Here is a 15,924-nt window from a genome sequence, read left to right as displayed (position 1 = left end):
GAGTTTGGGAAGGTGTGCGTCCATGTGTGTTGTTAAACAAATGCCTGTTTCGCTGGGTACAAATTGTTTCACTCAGTAACTACAAATAGTGGTCTGCTGTTTCACCCCCCCTCCCAAATAAAAAAAGAATGATCCCTGATCCTGGTTTAATAAAGCACAAAGACTTACTTATGTATCATGAGGGTACCACAACAGTTGTTTTATCACACTGTGTACACAGAAATACAAGTGTATATGTTTTACATGTTATATTTAAAGCAAGCTGTTTACACAAAGTTACACTCTGTGTTTTTACATCCAACTTGGCCCAAGGGCCTAGTAGTAGCAGCAGAGGCGTAGTCAGCTTTTAAACAATAATTTATGTTTTATTCCTGGGGACAGCTTGCTTCTGGGTTGGTGTACCATTAACTAAACTCAATCTCTTCTGCATGTTTTCACCTGTATGAGAGCTATGCAAAAAATGCCATAACTCACCATAACACTGAGCAGCACAAGACATATGAAGGAGTTTCAAAAGAACTTGAGCACATATTTCAACAAGACAGAAACATCCCATTCACTAGCTCATCTAAACTGTCAATCTATTCATCTCAATTTGGGTCATTTGAATACCACGCAATCCTTTGTGACTATAATTAAATGTAATAAAAAATGAGCATTTTCGAAATGATGTGAATGTAAATTTCATTCACAAACAAAACTGTAGCATGTACACTGTAAAAACCGAAAAGTTGATTCAACTTAAAAAGTTCAATTGTAAAAAGTAAAACTAAAGGGAAATTTTAAGTTGAATAAACGTATTTTTAAGGTGTTACTAATTACATGTATTTAATTAAATTGATCCAACTGTTTACTGTGTAAATGTTAAATAAGCCTTAAATAATGTGAATTTAAATACATAATATTCTAATTGACACAACTAGAAACCTTAAATATCTATGCGAGTAATTTTACAGAAAATAAATACCATGAATTTACTAATCACTAATCTGACATCGAAACCGGTATCATATAAATTTAGCAAATCTACCCTTCAAATCGAGTTGATTTATTAACCAACCAGACACATGGCGCTATCATCTCAGACAAATTTGACGGGTAGTAAGAGCAAACATGTTGTATCTTATCTGATTTAAAGCGACCATAGGAATTGGGCCAACTTCAGAAAGCACCTGCAATGCCAACAGCATAGAGCCCTCTAGTGGTTTCTTACAGTAATACACCTAAATGTCATAGGGATAAGAGACGCTCAATCTTTCAAAAGTCGGTGAGGATAAGAGAAGATAAACCTTACAGCGTTCTTAAATGTCTTAAAAATATAATTATTTTAATTTATTATATGTGCAAACAGACATTTATTTAGATAGGCCTGTTGTGTTTAATGTGCAATGCTTATACTGTTAAAATGTGAAGAATTGTTTTGACAAATGGACATAAAAATACATCTAAACTGGATGCAATTAATATCTAAAACAATTAAGTGAATCAAATATATTATGGTTAATTTTTTGCACTAATGGCCAATTCATTATAGCCCAAATCCGTATGACATGGTTTAAAATATTATACTGGTGCACCGAAACAGCAAAGCCTTGCCCGAGTTTAGGAAATAAAGCTGATTATGGTGTGTAAAAAGTGGGGTGATAACCAGCCCCACACCTTTTAATCAAAGCTGTTTTCCCCAGGGTGCAATTTTCACCTTTTTTGTTCTAAGTCAAAGTGATAAGGAACAACGCAGCAGCCCCAAATAGCAATCATCTTATCTGAGAAGAATCATGTCTGCATCAACGCTTGGCAATTTCAAGGTTACCTTTGCTGCAAAATACGAATAAAATAAATGAAGCCCTCGAATGACCGCACATGGGAGAGGATGTAAGTTAATAGCAACACATTTTCAATATTGTTTATGCATATACGGGGCGCTTCTGGTGGGCTATTAACAGATAATGAATTTAAAGACAGGTATTGTATTACATTTGTCGGGCTGATGATGTCACAAGAGACAGCGCTTAAACTGAGGTACACATAAAACTCGCGCGCCTTCCCGCCATCTCAGAGGATAAACTATTTTTAGTTGTTATTAAGACGTCTTTATAAATTTTAAGCTTAAAATTTAAATTACTCGGATAGTTTAGTTTATTCCAATTATTAAAGTAAAAAATATTAGAATAGAACTTTTGGTAAGACTAATTCCCGTTAATTACAAAAATAACAAAACATTTTGCTTAAGATTAATAATTTAAAAACAGTATAAAAATGTTTGATTAACTTACAACATATAATTTAACTTTATATAGGCTGTCATGCATTCAAACCTGAACATTGATGCCATTTAAATTGGTAACGGATATTTCTCCTTATTAAAATGACATTTATTATCATAGAAGTACCATTTCCAAATGTTAATTCCGAGCTGTACATCGTATTATTTATAGTATAACGAAATAGTAAAAAATGAAACACCATAAGGATATTTTGTATTTCCAGGCATTTAGACCAAACCTTAAGTTGAGAGAAATTAAAGTAAAATAAAAGTGCTATAGTTTTATCAATTAATAAAAGGATCAATAATTTAAATAAATAAATCCAAGGGTGTAGCGGTTCCAGAATTTTAACTAAATTATTTATTTTAATTACATAAAAACGTCTGGCCACTAAATTACACTATGCAACAACTTTGTTACTATTTATTTATTATTATTAACCTATTATAAACAACCCTAATCATACAATTTGGAAACAAAAAGAACCTGCGTATAGCCTACCCTAGTTTTATATTGTCTGATAGTTGGCATATTGAAGAAAGTTATTTTATTGGTTCGATCATTCAGTGTCTGATGTTTACTTCAGGTCTGCGGTGTTCTCTTTGGCTGGAATGAAAACATTTGTGAGGGTCTCCCAGGTGGCTGTTAAATGCTCTGGGAACCTCCTGACATCACTTCAGGGGGCTGACCTGTGCTTATCTTACTGGCTAGGCAGGTATTGTCCAAACATGTCAAGCAGTAAAGGAACCAGTGATCCTAACATCCGCTAACCCGCAAAAAGAGCTGGGCTCTTAACGGGGAAGTGCTGCTGTCTAATATGGGGGCACCAAGGGGCAAACGTCTCAATCTGTCAATCAGCCGACCTTTATGTTCTTATTGTCATGAGAAACACCCACCAATCAGTGTCTCATTACACGCAGCAGTGAAAGTTATTGGGTGTCTGACCTTATAGTCTAGTCATGGCGAGAAAGATCAGTTGGCCGAAAAATATTTTTTAATCAACAGAATTTTTACTTCTTTATGTCATCAAAAATATGGAACGCGTAACTGTCTGTGGTGACGTCAAAACAAAGGTGAGCGTAAATTATATAAAACACAACTTACGTTCAAAAATGTTTCAACGACGATATTCCCGTCTGTCCGATTCTTCGAGGCCATTCACACGCGCCACTGGCGTGTTCGTCATTCAGACCGATCGGCATATGACATCACAGTACCGCGAGAGCGATTCGAACGCTCTGTTATAGTATTGATCTCGCGGTACTTTGGTTAGACGTATACGCTGATCAGTCTTCGCACACATCGTAACTGGCATCTGATAACGATTTAGAAACGGTATAGTTTATTAAATACATGCTCGAAATTCATAATTTTAGATCCAACTAAATCGATGTGGTCCTTACACAAAACAATGTTTCTTGTCATTTGTTTTCTCGTCGTAGCGGTGCCCCATACTACACACAATCAAACCAAAAGACGTGTAGGCCTGGTGTGAGCTTGCCTATATATTGCAATGCAATCCAAATAACACCGACACTTAAATTTGCAATTCAGTCTTAAAGAACAAATCCTCCTGCAGGTTCAGTGAAAACATACGTTGAAATAAGATGAACATGTAAAGTGAAATAAATAACAGTGCTTGTTTTCAATGGTGACAATTTTCCACAGGCCCCTAATGAAAAGTATGTAACATACATTTTTAGGCTAATTGGTGCATTATAATGTGCTGTTGTTTCATAGTTTGGCAAATTAACTCATAACATGACATTAAATTACTATTTTAGGTTTCACTTATTGAGTTCTTGCGCCCCCTATGGACAAGGTATGCAAGTGTGCTTTGGTTCAAACTTTGTCTACATATTATTGTGCACTCTAGACTAGAGGGATGGTTAAGTTGACGTCATATTTAATTGGGAACAGAACTGTAATAATCTGGAAAACATCTCAATAATCAGAATGAATGACTAAACGTTTCCCTGCTTATAACCGTTCATGTCATTTGATGTTATTTGTGTGTAACTTTCCCAATGCAATTATTTACTTTAAACATCTTATTCCACAAAAGCAAGCTGCATATAATGTAATAATACAGTCCCTAAGATGCAGATTTATTGCTTGGTTTTCAAGGAAACAACATTCACTAAAGGCACTGATTCAGACATTAACATATGGCAGAAGATTTAGAATCATTACAAAAATCATAATTATGGCACACAGACCATTACAGGTACAGTGGCAAAAACAAAACATATCTGCCTTAAGTATTGTTCAGCAACGATAATGAAAACTTTCTGAAAGCCGGGAAGTTGTAGATTGAAAGTACTGGTATTCGCTAAAACCTTGCAGAGGCCGATCGTGTCTCTTACAAATAAAACCACTGATTTAAAAGTGCAAGTGCATCTGAAAAGATCCCAAAGCCTCATCTTATACATACAAGTGCTTCTTGCTTCAAAAATTATAACCATATTTGTATACACAGAGAACCTGCTTGACTGCTATTTCCTGGACAAAAAAAAAAAAACACGAAAAGAAATACCTACAGTCATGAGTGGTTACTAAATTGTTAACATAACTGCTGCATTACATCTACAGCCATTTCAAAACGGAATTAATATACCTGATAAGTCTTTTAAAAAAAAATCTTAAACTGTACAAAAAAATATTTGTTTTGCCAGATAAAATGATAAATGCAGTGATTAGGTCCATTTCAGCACAGCACTCCATAAAACTGGCATAAAAAACTAGCCCCCCGTATCCAGGTAGACATTGGAAACAGGTGTCAGGGATGATTTGGAGGTCAGCTGGGCGACACTTCTGTGGGTACAATAGATGAAAGATGAAAAGAAGAGCATGAGTCTCTGCGGTGTATAAGTTTAAAGAGCAACTCTTCTTTCTCCTGTCCGAGCTTCTGGTTCTGCACAGACTGTTTCTCCAGCGCCTCCTGCAGGTCAATCTGCTCTCTGGATAGTTGCCTGCAAAAACAAAGAACAGGGTTCAGTTCAATCAAACATTCTGTCATCACACACCCTTATGGTGCGCCAAACCTGCATAACCATTAACTGCTGTTTAAGGATAACTTATAGGTATATGATAGGTTTGGGAGAAAAACTAAGAATCTTGACATCTGACATTATTTTTTCTGACATCGCTTCCCCATTAATGAGATAAGCAGGCATTCAGACTAATTTTTGTAAACCAGATCAAGCAGCTCATTATTAAAATATGCAACACAAAATAATATTTAATTTATGAATAAGACAATGCTGCTTTCATTCCTGCAACTCATGCTTAAAGTCACCAATGTCTTTCTTTTAGTCTTTTGTTTTCCACAGAACAAAGTCATCAAGATTAAGATGATGAAAAATAGCAATTAAATAAATAAATGGAAATTTTCTTCTTAATTTAGGAAGTTTAGGTGAACTACACCTTAAAGTGACAACTGACATGTAATTAATCTCAAATTTAAAGGGAAATATAATTAAACAAACACCAGGTGGCGCTATATTCAAAGATATGGATTAACAAACGTTTAAAAACAATACTTTCATGTAATAAAAACAAACACACAGCCAATTTTAATATGAGGAAAATAGAATGATCCCTGTAGATATTTTAAAAGAAATTTTAAATATATTAAAATATTAACTTGTTAAAATGTATTTTTGAGTGACTTAAAACAAAACAAAACTAAAAATTGTAAAGTAGGTTTGTTTCTTGCTTTTCTGTATGTGTCCCCCCTCCCCTTCGCTGCCCCCCAAAGAAAATTCATGACAAAACAATCTTAAACTTAAAATCTGAATTAAACAAAACATATTATATGCTACAATGTAGTGCTGTCAATTACCCAGCATTTATAATTAATGTATTTTATAAAATACCCATGGCACCATTTTGGGTCCCCAGTTTGAGAACCACTGTGCTAAGCAGTGAAGTGAGTGCAGTAAAATGTATGTATGTGTGTGTGTAGTAGTCATACTGTATGAGGCTTTGATAGTTTTCTATCCGGACCCTGAAGTCTTCATTCTGTTGTAAAACATGCAGGAGTTGATCTTCCAATGAAAGATTCTTCTCAACCTGACAATCAAAATTAAATAACAAGCAGAACATCAAACAAACTTTTTTCTTTATCAGGGTCCTCACGCGTTTTTAATGTTTATCTGGTCAATTGTGCATTTCATTTTGCAAACCACACGCCACATGCAAATATACACCATGACTAAACAAATAACATGCACCTGCTCTCATTTCTGGAAAAAAAATTCACATTACAATGTTAATTCAGGATCAGGGGTCTTCAACCTTTGGTAAACAATGGATAAAAAGATTGGGCTAATTCACTAAGCATGTACGCACAAATTTGTTTGTAAAATGTGCGTACAGACGTTTCTTCTATTTCTTCTAAATGTATGCAAAAACGTAAGACCACATGTGTGCAATAATCATGAACAAGGAAAAATATATTTTATATAACACAGATATATATTATAGGGTTCTTTTTCCTTGTTCAGGATTATTGCGCACATGTAGTCCAAGTTGTTCTTACGTTTTTGCATGAAATTTTAGTATGAAAGTTTTTGTTGAATCACAATTTGTAAGTTAAAACGTCCTTACGCACATTTTAAGAACAAATTTGTGTGTACGCATGCTTGAATGAGACCCATTGTTCCTATCCACTTGATTAATGCACATAACAAAATACACAACAACTTTCTTCAAACTTTTTTTTCAAGACAGACATAAAAAATAAAGTAAATCAGCGTTTGTACCAGCGTCTCCATCTGCAGCAGCTTGTTCCCCTGGTCCAGTAAACGTTCACGCTTCATTTCAATGACGAATAACAGGCTTTCCTGCTCCTGCTCCCAGAATCCTCCAGGGCTGCCATGGGTCTGATACAGCACAATAGATGCAACTAAATGAACTGTATCTTGAAACCACACTTATCTGATATGTGCTTTGATAATCTTTACAAACCTCAATATTTCTCTGCAGGTCTCTCCTGAGCGTGGACTCTTCAGCTCTACGCTTTAACTCATTGAAATGCCGCAGCTCTGATGTCAGACTTTCAATCTGTTCCTGAGTTCACAGAAAGTTTAGATGAATCACTTTTGCTATGACTGGCTTAAATTGGGAGGCGCAGTTTATTAAGTCAGTTCTTAAGAAATTATATTTAAGCAAATCTAAACAGTGGTGTTACCTTCAAAGCATTCTGAGCCGCTGCATGAGATTCATTTAAAACATTCTTCTCCTCGTCGTGTGATTGCTTTAGCTCTGTAAAGTAAACATCAATTCACTTTTCTACACCGAAAATGACTAGATGTACATAAATAGGTTCTAGATTGACATGTATGATCCTGGCAGATTCCTTTCGTGAGACACAAATACATTCACATAGTGGCAGCTGTTGTTAGTCACTATTAGATGGGCTCTACTGTCTGACCTTCTGTTCCTTTCTGATGCTGTTCTGCGGTGCTCCTCATCTGTTTTTCATGAAGATCACTTAGATCAGCAGTTATCTCGGCCTTCACCTGTTCACACATAGGACATGCATTGCAAAATATGATATAGCATGATAAAATAACAGTGTCAGGGTTGCTGTATTTAAAGGTCCACTGTGTGGATTTTTAGCGGGATCTAGTGGACAGATTGTGAATTGCAGCCAACTGCGCAGATCATAGCTCAGGCCTCCTTTTCGAAACACAGAGAAGATACGGTAACGCCACTGGACATCATCACAAAACGCACTCTGTAAAGAAGTTTGTCTGTTTATGGCTACTGTAGAAGCAAAATGGTGACTTCCATGTAATGGGACCTTTAGTGCATGTAGCAGTGGCAGCCATTGGCTTCTTTTTCGAGGGTGCGCGATGCAAAGCTCGTCACAACATGCATTTAGCCCGTCGTGTGTGGTTTGTCATTTCAAAAAACATGCACAATGATATTACGCAGTGTCCAAAAATAATCCCCTGCCATTGAAAGTAATCAAGGGGACTATTTTCGGGCGCTGCCATGGTCTGACTTTTAATTTTATGGTCTTTCTTAGTACACAATGTAACTACAGCAGAGTCAAGTTTTAAATAGGAAAAATATTGAAACTCTTTGGTTACTTTTTAGCGCAATGCTAATGGTCTAATCAGGTTCAATGGATTATGCTAAGCTATGCTAAAAGTGGTACCGCCAGACCCAGAGATCAGCTGAATGGATTTTAAAACATTAAAAATCAAATGTTTAACTGGGGAGCTGGAAAATAAGCCTTTAAACTCTTTTGGGAAGAGTGAAGTCATTAATAGATTAGAATTTAATTTAGGTGTAAAAGAGCCTGCAGGTTCTGCTATTGCGCAAGTATAAGGGGACTTTACACTAAATACTTCACACATTAGTTTATAATTTTACACTGCATACAAATTTGGTGATTTGATGATTTATATATGGTCACTTTATCATTGCAATAACAGTTACAGGTACAGTTATGTAATATTGTTTTGTTTAAAAATATAATATATATTATATTAAAAAGGTCAGGACATGTCATCTTTTGTTCTTCCTTGTTAAAACAAGTCATGTTCTGCTGTACTGTATGTTTAAACATACGAACCAGCCCTCCTTACAGGGCAATGAATAACATCCCTCCCTGCAAACAGGTTTACCATTGTTGGTCAAGGGTTAACGCAAGGACAGATGTACAAAAGCACCGATTCTCAAGCCCTATACAGACATCAGAACAAACGTGCACACAATCAGTTAAGTTCCCAATTATGCGTTAATGGAAAAGCACGACTTGTTTATCACCGCTGGCAGCTTTATAATAACAAGCTGCTGACATAATCTGGGATCAAAATACTAGTCTTTCCTGAATGGATTTTAACTTGAAGCTACATGTACTCGAGAAGATTTCCATTCATTCACAAGACTCAACAAAAAAATCATATACTGTAGGATCAAATACACAGATGGCGTTTTCATCATGAATAGGTTTAAGACTCATAATGGCTTCTCTACCTTCTCTGTAATCCTGTGGACCAATGTACAAACATCTCCAGGATGGTCCTTGAGGAGCTTGTCTCTCTCTTGGTCTCCCGAAGCCGTCAAAACTGCATGGAGTATCTTCAGCTGCCATTCGTAAGCCTTTAATTGACTCTCCAAGTCAGAGCATTGCTCCTCAGATGAAAGTACAGCTAGTGGAGCACAATCGAAAACATGTTTTTCTCTTAAGGGTATGCCTGATACTTTAGCTACATAAAACAATACCAGGTTTGCCCAGATGCAGCAACACAAGCGCATTAGGGGTTCTCTGCCAAAATCAACACATGGGATCATGGATACATTCAAAAGTACTCGATGTATAATAAATAACACAGGACATGCAAGTTGTAAACAAGCGTTTAAACGTTAACTGCGACGTATACTGCCTTTATATATATTGACATGGTGCCCGACAGGTAAATTATGGTTCATTAAAATGTTTTTATTGTAAAGAAATCTGTATCCAGGAAACTACAGTCACAATGTTTTATCTAAAAAAAAGACATATGCTTCCAAACACAAAAACTGTAGCCCTGATACAGTGCATTCCCATAAAATGGTTCAGGGAAATCACTCACCACTCCCATCCTGAAGATTGATGACCTCCTTTGTTTGCTTCACACCTTCTTTTGCTTGATTTTTCTTCTGAATAAACAGGAATATATACATGTTACTCATTTATATCTATAGATTCTAAATCAATAATTCAAAAGCAAAACGTGTGTGCAACTTTACATAAAGGTTTTATGCATGTCAATATTTGTTACATTCCAAACCAGTCTTACATCGCTAGCAAAATATGCGCTCAAGAGATTGCACAACCATGACATCACCTTCAAATCACTTACAGTAATCCAGTGCATATTCGTAAGCAAATGAAATGAAGCATTTTAAAATCCCTAAACTACAGGTTTTACATTGGAAATAGCAATCCAAAACATTATTAAAACAGAAAGACAGGTAAACTAAATATAAAGGCTTCCTGAAATCCCACAGCCCTAAACTCAACCAGAAAATACTGCAACTTCTCTCCTGGATGTTGTGTGGTTTTAACATTTTCCTTTGAGCAAGCATTTAAATGTAAAGACGTTTATAATTCGTGAGTAAAGAATGTCCCATTGTGGTGTGACTGTTTAAAGATTTCTCAAGGCCAGACCAGTTCAGTAGTGATTTAATGTTTTGAAGTTTACACGCCAAATGTCTGCTGACATCAGGCCCATATACCCACATCATGGCATCAAACCAGTGCATAATCTCTCTCAAAAGTTCACAATCTTTTGTTTGTAGTTCAAATTTGAAGCAAACCAATTTATAATTCAATTAAAGGCAACACCCTCCAGCAAGAGTAACAAAAGACACAATCCTCTTCTTTACTGCTTTATGACTTTTGGGTGTTATGCAATCTAATGAGTACGTTAGCAATGTACAGTAAGTATATGGTTTTGGGGTGGAACCCATAAACTAACCAAAGCTGATATTTGTAAAATTAAATCATGACCCTATTGCTGCATGCGATATAAATCCTATTTTATCTAGGCAGTGGTTCTCAACCGGTCAGTTGTGATCCGAATATTCATGTTCTACTTTGGTTGTATACAGCATGACTAAATACATTAAGAATAGTATGCATCTAACCCTATGACCGTGTATAATCAACAGCAGTATAGATGTTTAAATATTTAAAAGGAAAACAACACTTTCCATATATCGTTTGGTGACAAAAGGCTGTGCGTCCATGCAAATTGCAAACTCAAAAAAAGTGTTTTGTGCAAACCCAGTCACTTGGTAAACATAACCAAATTAGGCAGATACAAAACATGGACTTGCACTGGTTGCACTGGCAAGTCCTCATTTGTAAAAACAACATTTAAAGAACGTACAGATCAAATATATATTAGAGATGAAATGACATTTGTTGTGTTGTTCATATATGGCTTCACAAGACAAAAGTTTTTCTATTCAGTCAATTGCATATAAAACGAATAGTTTTGCATTTTGCCTAGGGCTGGGTGATACTGACCCAAATTTACATCTCAGTAATTTTGGAATGATGGCGGTACGCTTAGTATTTTCTACAAAGTGTAAACCATATTTACATGTAGGTCAAAGGCCGTTTCTCAATTCCAAGAGTGGAAAGAATAGACTTGTGTTTTTGTGAAGACCGTTCTTGCCAGGCAACCTTGGGAAAACTAACTCGGATGGATGCAAGGAGGATGCACCTTTGTGAGAAATGAGATGTTCTGCGATCCGCCTGTGGGTTTACACAAGCTTCTCAGCATATTTTAACTAAATTCGACATTGCACCACTCGTATACAGTACTGAGACCATTATTATCAACATTATTTTATTGCATGCTATTGTTGTATTTAGTCATTTTTAGGGTTGCATAATTCCGGAAATATTCAAGGCTAGAAACTTTCCATGGGAAATAACTGGAAGAGATGCCTATAATATGAAACTTAAAAATAGTTAAACAAATCTTGCAGCATAATTTAGTTTAAAACGACAAGATTTAATGCAATTTCAGTTTAATTTCTACCCTGCAAATTCTTAGTCACTTCACACAGCTTACTGAAGGGCCATTGAGGCCACACCCCTGCGTGTACTTGCATTCTTCCAAAACATGCTTATTTATTGTAGAATGTTTTCTGAAGGATTTTTGATAAAATAAATCCAGGCTTGAGTAGTGAAGTATCAGGATTCTTCAAATTTTGTATTACCTTGCATGCATGTTTGCTTATGAATATGATCAAACAAAAGTTTGTTTATTTATGTTTGTAAATGATAGTTTATATAATTTTCCCTAAATTTCCAAATAATTCCCATACATTTTTATTAAGTTTCCAATTTTGCATATTTCCAAAATCCCCCAGATTATGTTTCCATGGAAACTTACCGCCCCTTATCAACCCTAGTCATTTTACCACCCGCTGATAGCCTGGAACTCACATCTCAAAAGTTTAAAGGGACCTATTTCATTGCTAAAAACTATGTTATTTTGTGTATTTGGTATAATACAATGTGTTTGTGTGGTTTATGGTAAAAAAAAACACTATTTTCCACATACCATACATTTTTGTAGCTCCAGATTTCACTCTCTTCCTGAAATGCACGGATTTGAAAAGCTCTGTGTCTACTGATTGGCCAGCTAATCTTTACATTGGAATTGCCCTGAATACCTCTGACGTCAGCCGGAAATGTGACGCTCCTTACCATGTTTGAAAGATTTAGTTGCTAACAAGAGTTAACTTACAGTCCGAAGTGAGAGGAATTCTGATTATGTCGGTCATACATCACCAAACCCAGGAAATAAACTGTTGGCAACAATCCATGTGTTTGTTGTAGTCCAAAAAAAATAGATATACATTGGAGATGATAACTCGAGTCATTGTTTACTTTGGGGTTTGTACCTTTGGGGGATTTTCGCACCACATCAGGAGCTTGCTCTAGCAGTGACGTGATTACAGGAAGCGAGCATAGGCAGAAAAACAAAACAACAATTGAAGACAATAATCTTCGCTATACGGGACATCTTCGTACTTTTACAGGAATTGAAATGATCTTGTTTGGAAGAAAGTGAGTGAGGAGGTCGAACAATCTAGTAAGTTTACTCAATTAGAGCTATATAAGCGCCTCCCTACACACGAATTTACACGTGATTGTCTTGCATGACTAGAATTTCACATGCGAATGAAGTGAGTAAACTCAAAATGTTTAAGCGTCCAACTACGCGCAAATAGCGTGTTTTTGACGCCTCTTCCGCGCCTGGTGTAAACACACAGTTACACCCAAAGAAAATGTAAATGCGTGAAACGGATAATTGGTGCTCTTTAAATATAGGTGCTATGTTTACAAATTGAACCCAGATTTCAAGTTTATACGTATATATTCTCACAAAAACAACTCTTAAAGAGTAACTAAACCCCTGGTCAGAGCCTGACTCCACCCACTGCAATATTTGAAAAATGCAAGAAAAGTGGGCAGATCCCAACGGAGATAGAGGGGACGAACTAAGTGTGTGGTGAGATCGTAACAAGGGCGTGGTGAGCGTGAACCTGCTTACGTCACGAGGTATTTCTTGGACCCAACATCCAATAGGAAAATTCAACTGCAGTAGCCACCGTTCAACCTGAAGAGGGCAGCACTCAGACGTTTTTACACCATATATTGCAGTATTGAAACACTTTATCTCCAAATGTCAAAAAAAACTTACTAAAATCAATGAACAGCACTAATAAAGCATCATTCTTACAGATCATTAACTAAAAAAAGTTGGTTTAGGGTTTAGTTACTCTTTAAAACAATATTATGCGACACATAAACAGTAATACGTATGCAGTTTTCTTGCCCTTTCTGCAAAATGCATTTGGGAAACTTGGCTGTCATTAGTCCACACGAGACACCTATGCATCCTCGATAAAAGAGCCGGATCAAGAACACATCCGGAGTTTATGTGAACTTGTCATTGGAACAGTACTTGGGCCGCGACTGATGACAAGTTCACAAGTATAGACAAGATTGCATATTGAGAAAAGAATCAATGAGATGTCACGATTACTTTTGTTAAACAGCACATGATAAAAATAAAATGTAAAGACGGGGGTTCCTTCCTAATATACAGCTGCACAACATGCAAGCTGGTTGAAAGCTTACATCTGACCTCAGTGTACATTTTTGTTGCAAAGGAGGGTTATATCAGACCATACTTCATGGTCTCATAACGTATTCTGGTGGGGAAAAAATACAGATACTATAAAAACTTGAGATACCGGCCAGCACTAATATTGCCTGACCATTACAACGTACACTACTACTGATAGTAATAAAAAAAATTTAATTCTTTGATTTTAAGGAAGTTATGTGTTTACTTTTGTATAATACATTTTTTATACTGTATTGGGTTGCTACTACAGCTGCATGATGTTAGGCCTATTGAAATAGTTCAGTTGTGCATAAACCATTGTCAAGTATGTTTACATGTAATATGCCTGTTCACTTTCAAAAGTTTGAAATGTATCTCGGTGATGTATTATGTTCAGATTGTAAATGTATTTTAACATACATTTTTGATTTTACAAACAAAAGCATTATCACATCACATTATTACCAAAAAAATCCCTTAATTCAAGCATTAAAATGCACAAATGGCAATTTGATGTAATTTTGCACATAATAAACATCTACAATGCTTCATTTCTTAAAAAAAAAACACTTCTTAGTTAAACAATACAGTAGGCAATTAATAAGCAGGATTACTTTCCAAAAATAAATCACGAACTAAACACCAAGGCCATGAACTGCTTTCACAACATAATTCAGTTTAATCCACAACACTACTTTCATGGATTTAAAGGCTCTTTAGCAAAGAACCAAATGTTCTAAAACTTTAATGAACCCTTCGGTTTATTACACTTCACAGTCATGTGGTTATGTGCATTTAATGCATCTGGTGCAGACTGTAAGTGTAAAGCTTTCTCTGTTTAGTCTTCAGAGACTTTTACACGTTTCCAGTTGTCCATGTCAAGTATACTGACACATGGCTATGTGATTAACAGGACCAAATGAACTCTGTCTGTCTGGTGTGGGTCACTTTATAGGGCACATTAAAATTGGCAGTGAGGAACTTGGGAGAGTGCATATCACATTCAAGCTCACTGTATTGAATCCTTCAGCAGTCTGGGCTAATGAAAGCTCGAGCCAGATGTCACAAGAATGCATTAGTTTTTCCCGCACATTAAAACAAAAATGTAATTTTAAACGTGCTGTGATTGCAATACTGGCGTTTCCTTTAATGTAAATGCGGAACTATTTAAATTGACACAAAATTATCACACTAACATCCAAGATTAAACGTCTTTAACTGGCCATAACTCATATCAAAAGCACATTTTAAAGTAAACCGGCATCTGTTTCTAATTAAAACTTTCACAAGTCAAGAAACTAACACGAGAGCTTTCACGTCGACTAAACTAACGCATTAGAGAGGAAGTAACAAGTGATTTGAAATAACAAAACAAGAGTGACTTTCACAGCAGAGATATCATTCACACGTGGTGCATACATCTTTAACGCCTCAAATGTCAAATTGCATCTTTGTATCATTTTTAAACTCACTGAAGATGCTGAACGAAAATGTAAAAACTTACCTTTTTCCGGGAGACTTGGCCACAAACTTTGCTGTTGTGACAACCCATGCTCCTCTCCTCTGCTTTGCCTACCCCCCTTTCTTGTGTAGTAACAGATCGCCTAACCCTTTTTCAAATATGAGCTCTCTCATTGATCGTTGATGCGCAGGAGAGGGGCGATGGGCGGGATCTTCAGAGTCATGGCTGCGTAACAAAAACGCATACCGCATTTACGAAGAATCTGTACATAGATGCGCAAATTGCCGCCAGCCGCAACTTCCTCGAATATAACCAAACTGTTGCACTGAGTTCCTAAACAAAGGAAAAAGATGCTGACATAAATTATTTCGCATTAACTAATTAATAAATGTTTGTAACTTAAGTGTGTTTTGACTGGATGCTTATTCAATAAATTGTTTAAAAGGATCATGAAAAGGTCTCCAAAGTCTCCATAATTTAATTTTGAGATTTGAGGTATCAAAGTTTGATTTCAGTAATTGATTTTACTTTCATTGCG

General features: G+C 36.0%; 1 protein-coding gene across 1 annotated transcript; it reads right to left on the bottom strand.

Moving 5' to 3' along the window:
- Positions 1 to 4,345: 4,345 nt before the first annotated feature.
- On the bottom strand, positions 4,346 to 15,576 carry ccdc69 (coiled-coil domain containing 69). Its single transcript, XM_065266499.1, has 9 exons — positions 15,429 to 15,576; positions 9,860 to 9,926; positions 9,258 to 9,433; positions 7,702 to 7,789; positions 7,459 to 7,532; positions 7,236 to 7,337; positions 7,031 to 7,150; positions 6,241 to 6,338; positions 4,346 to 5,236 (listed from the first exon to the last, which is right to left on the bottom strand). The coding sequence occupies exons 1-9, from the start codon at positions 15,474 to 15,476 to the stop codon at positions 5,062 to 5,064; spliced, it is 948 nt and encodes a 315-aa protein (XP_065122571.1). The 5' UTR covers positions 15,477 to 15,576; the 3' UTR covers positions 4,346 to 5,061.
- Positions 15,577 to 15,924: the final 348 nt, after the last annotated feature.

Source organism: Paramisgurnus dabryanus, chromosome 16, assembly GCF_030506205.2.
Source record: "Paramisgurnus dabryanus chromosome 16, PD_genome_1.1, whole genome shotgun sequence".
In the NCBI taxonomy this organism is placed as follows: domain Eukaryota; kingdom Metazoa; phylum Chordata; class Actinopteri; order Cypriniformes; family Cobitidae; genus Paramisgurnus; species Paramisgurnus dabryanus.
Note: the sequence above shows the minus strand (reverse complement) of the source record. Positions and strands in the feature narration are given on the sequence as shown.

Coding starts and splice junctions, on each gene's coding strand:
- ccdc69 (XM_065266499.1), bottom strand. CDS start 15,476: ATGGGTTGTCACAACAGCAAAGTTTGTGGCCAAGTCTCCCGGAAAAAG. Junction 9,434..9,859: donor CAATCTTCAGGATGGGAGTG/GTGAGTGATTTC, acceptor GTGCTCCACTAG/CTGTACTTTCATCTGAGGAG. Junction 7,151..7,235: donor ACCTGCAGAGAAATATTGAG/GTTTGTAAAGAT, acceptor GTGCTGTATCAG/ACCCATGGCAGCCCTGGAGG.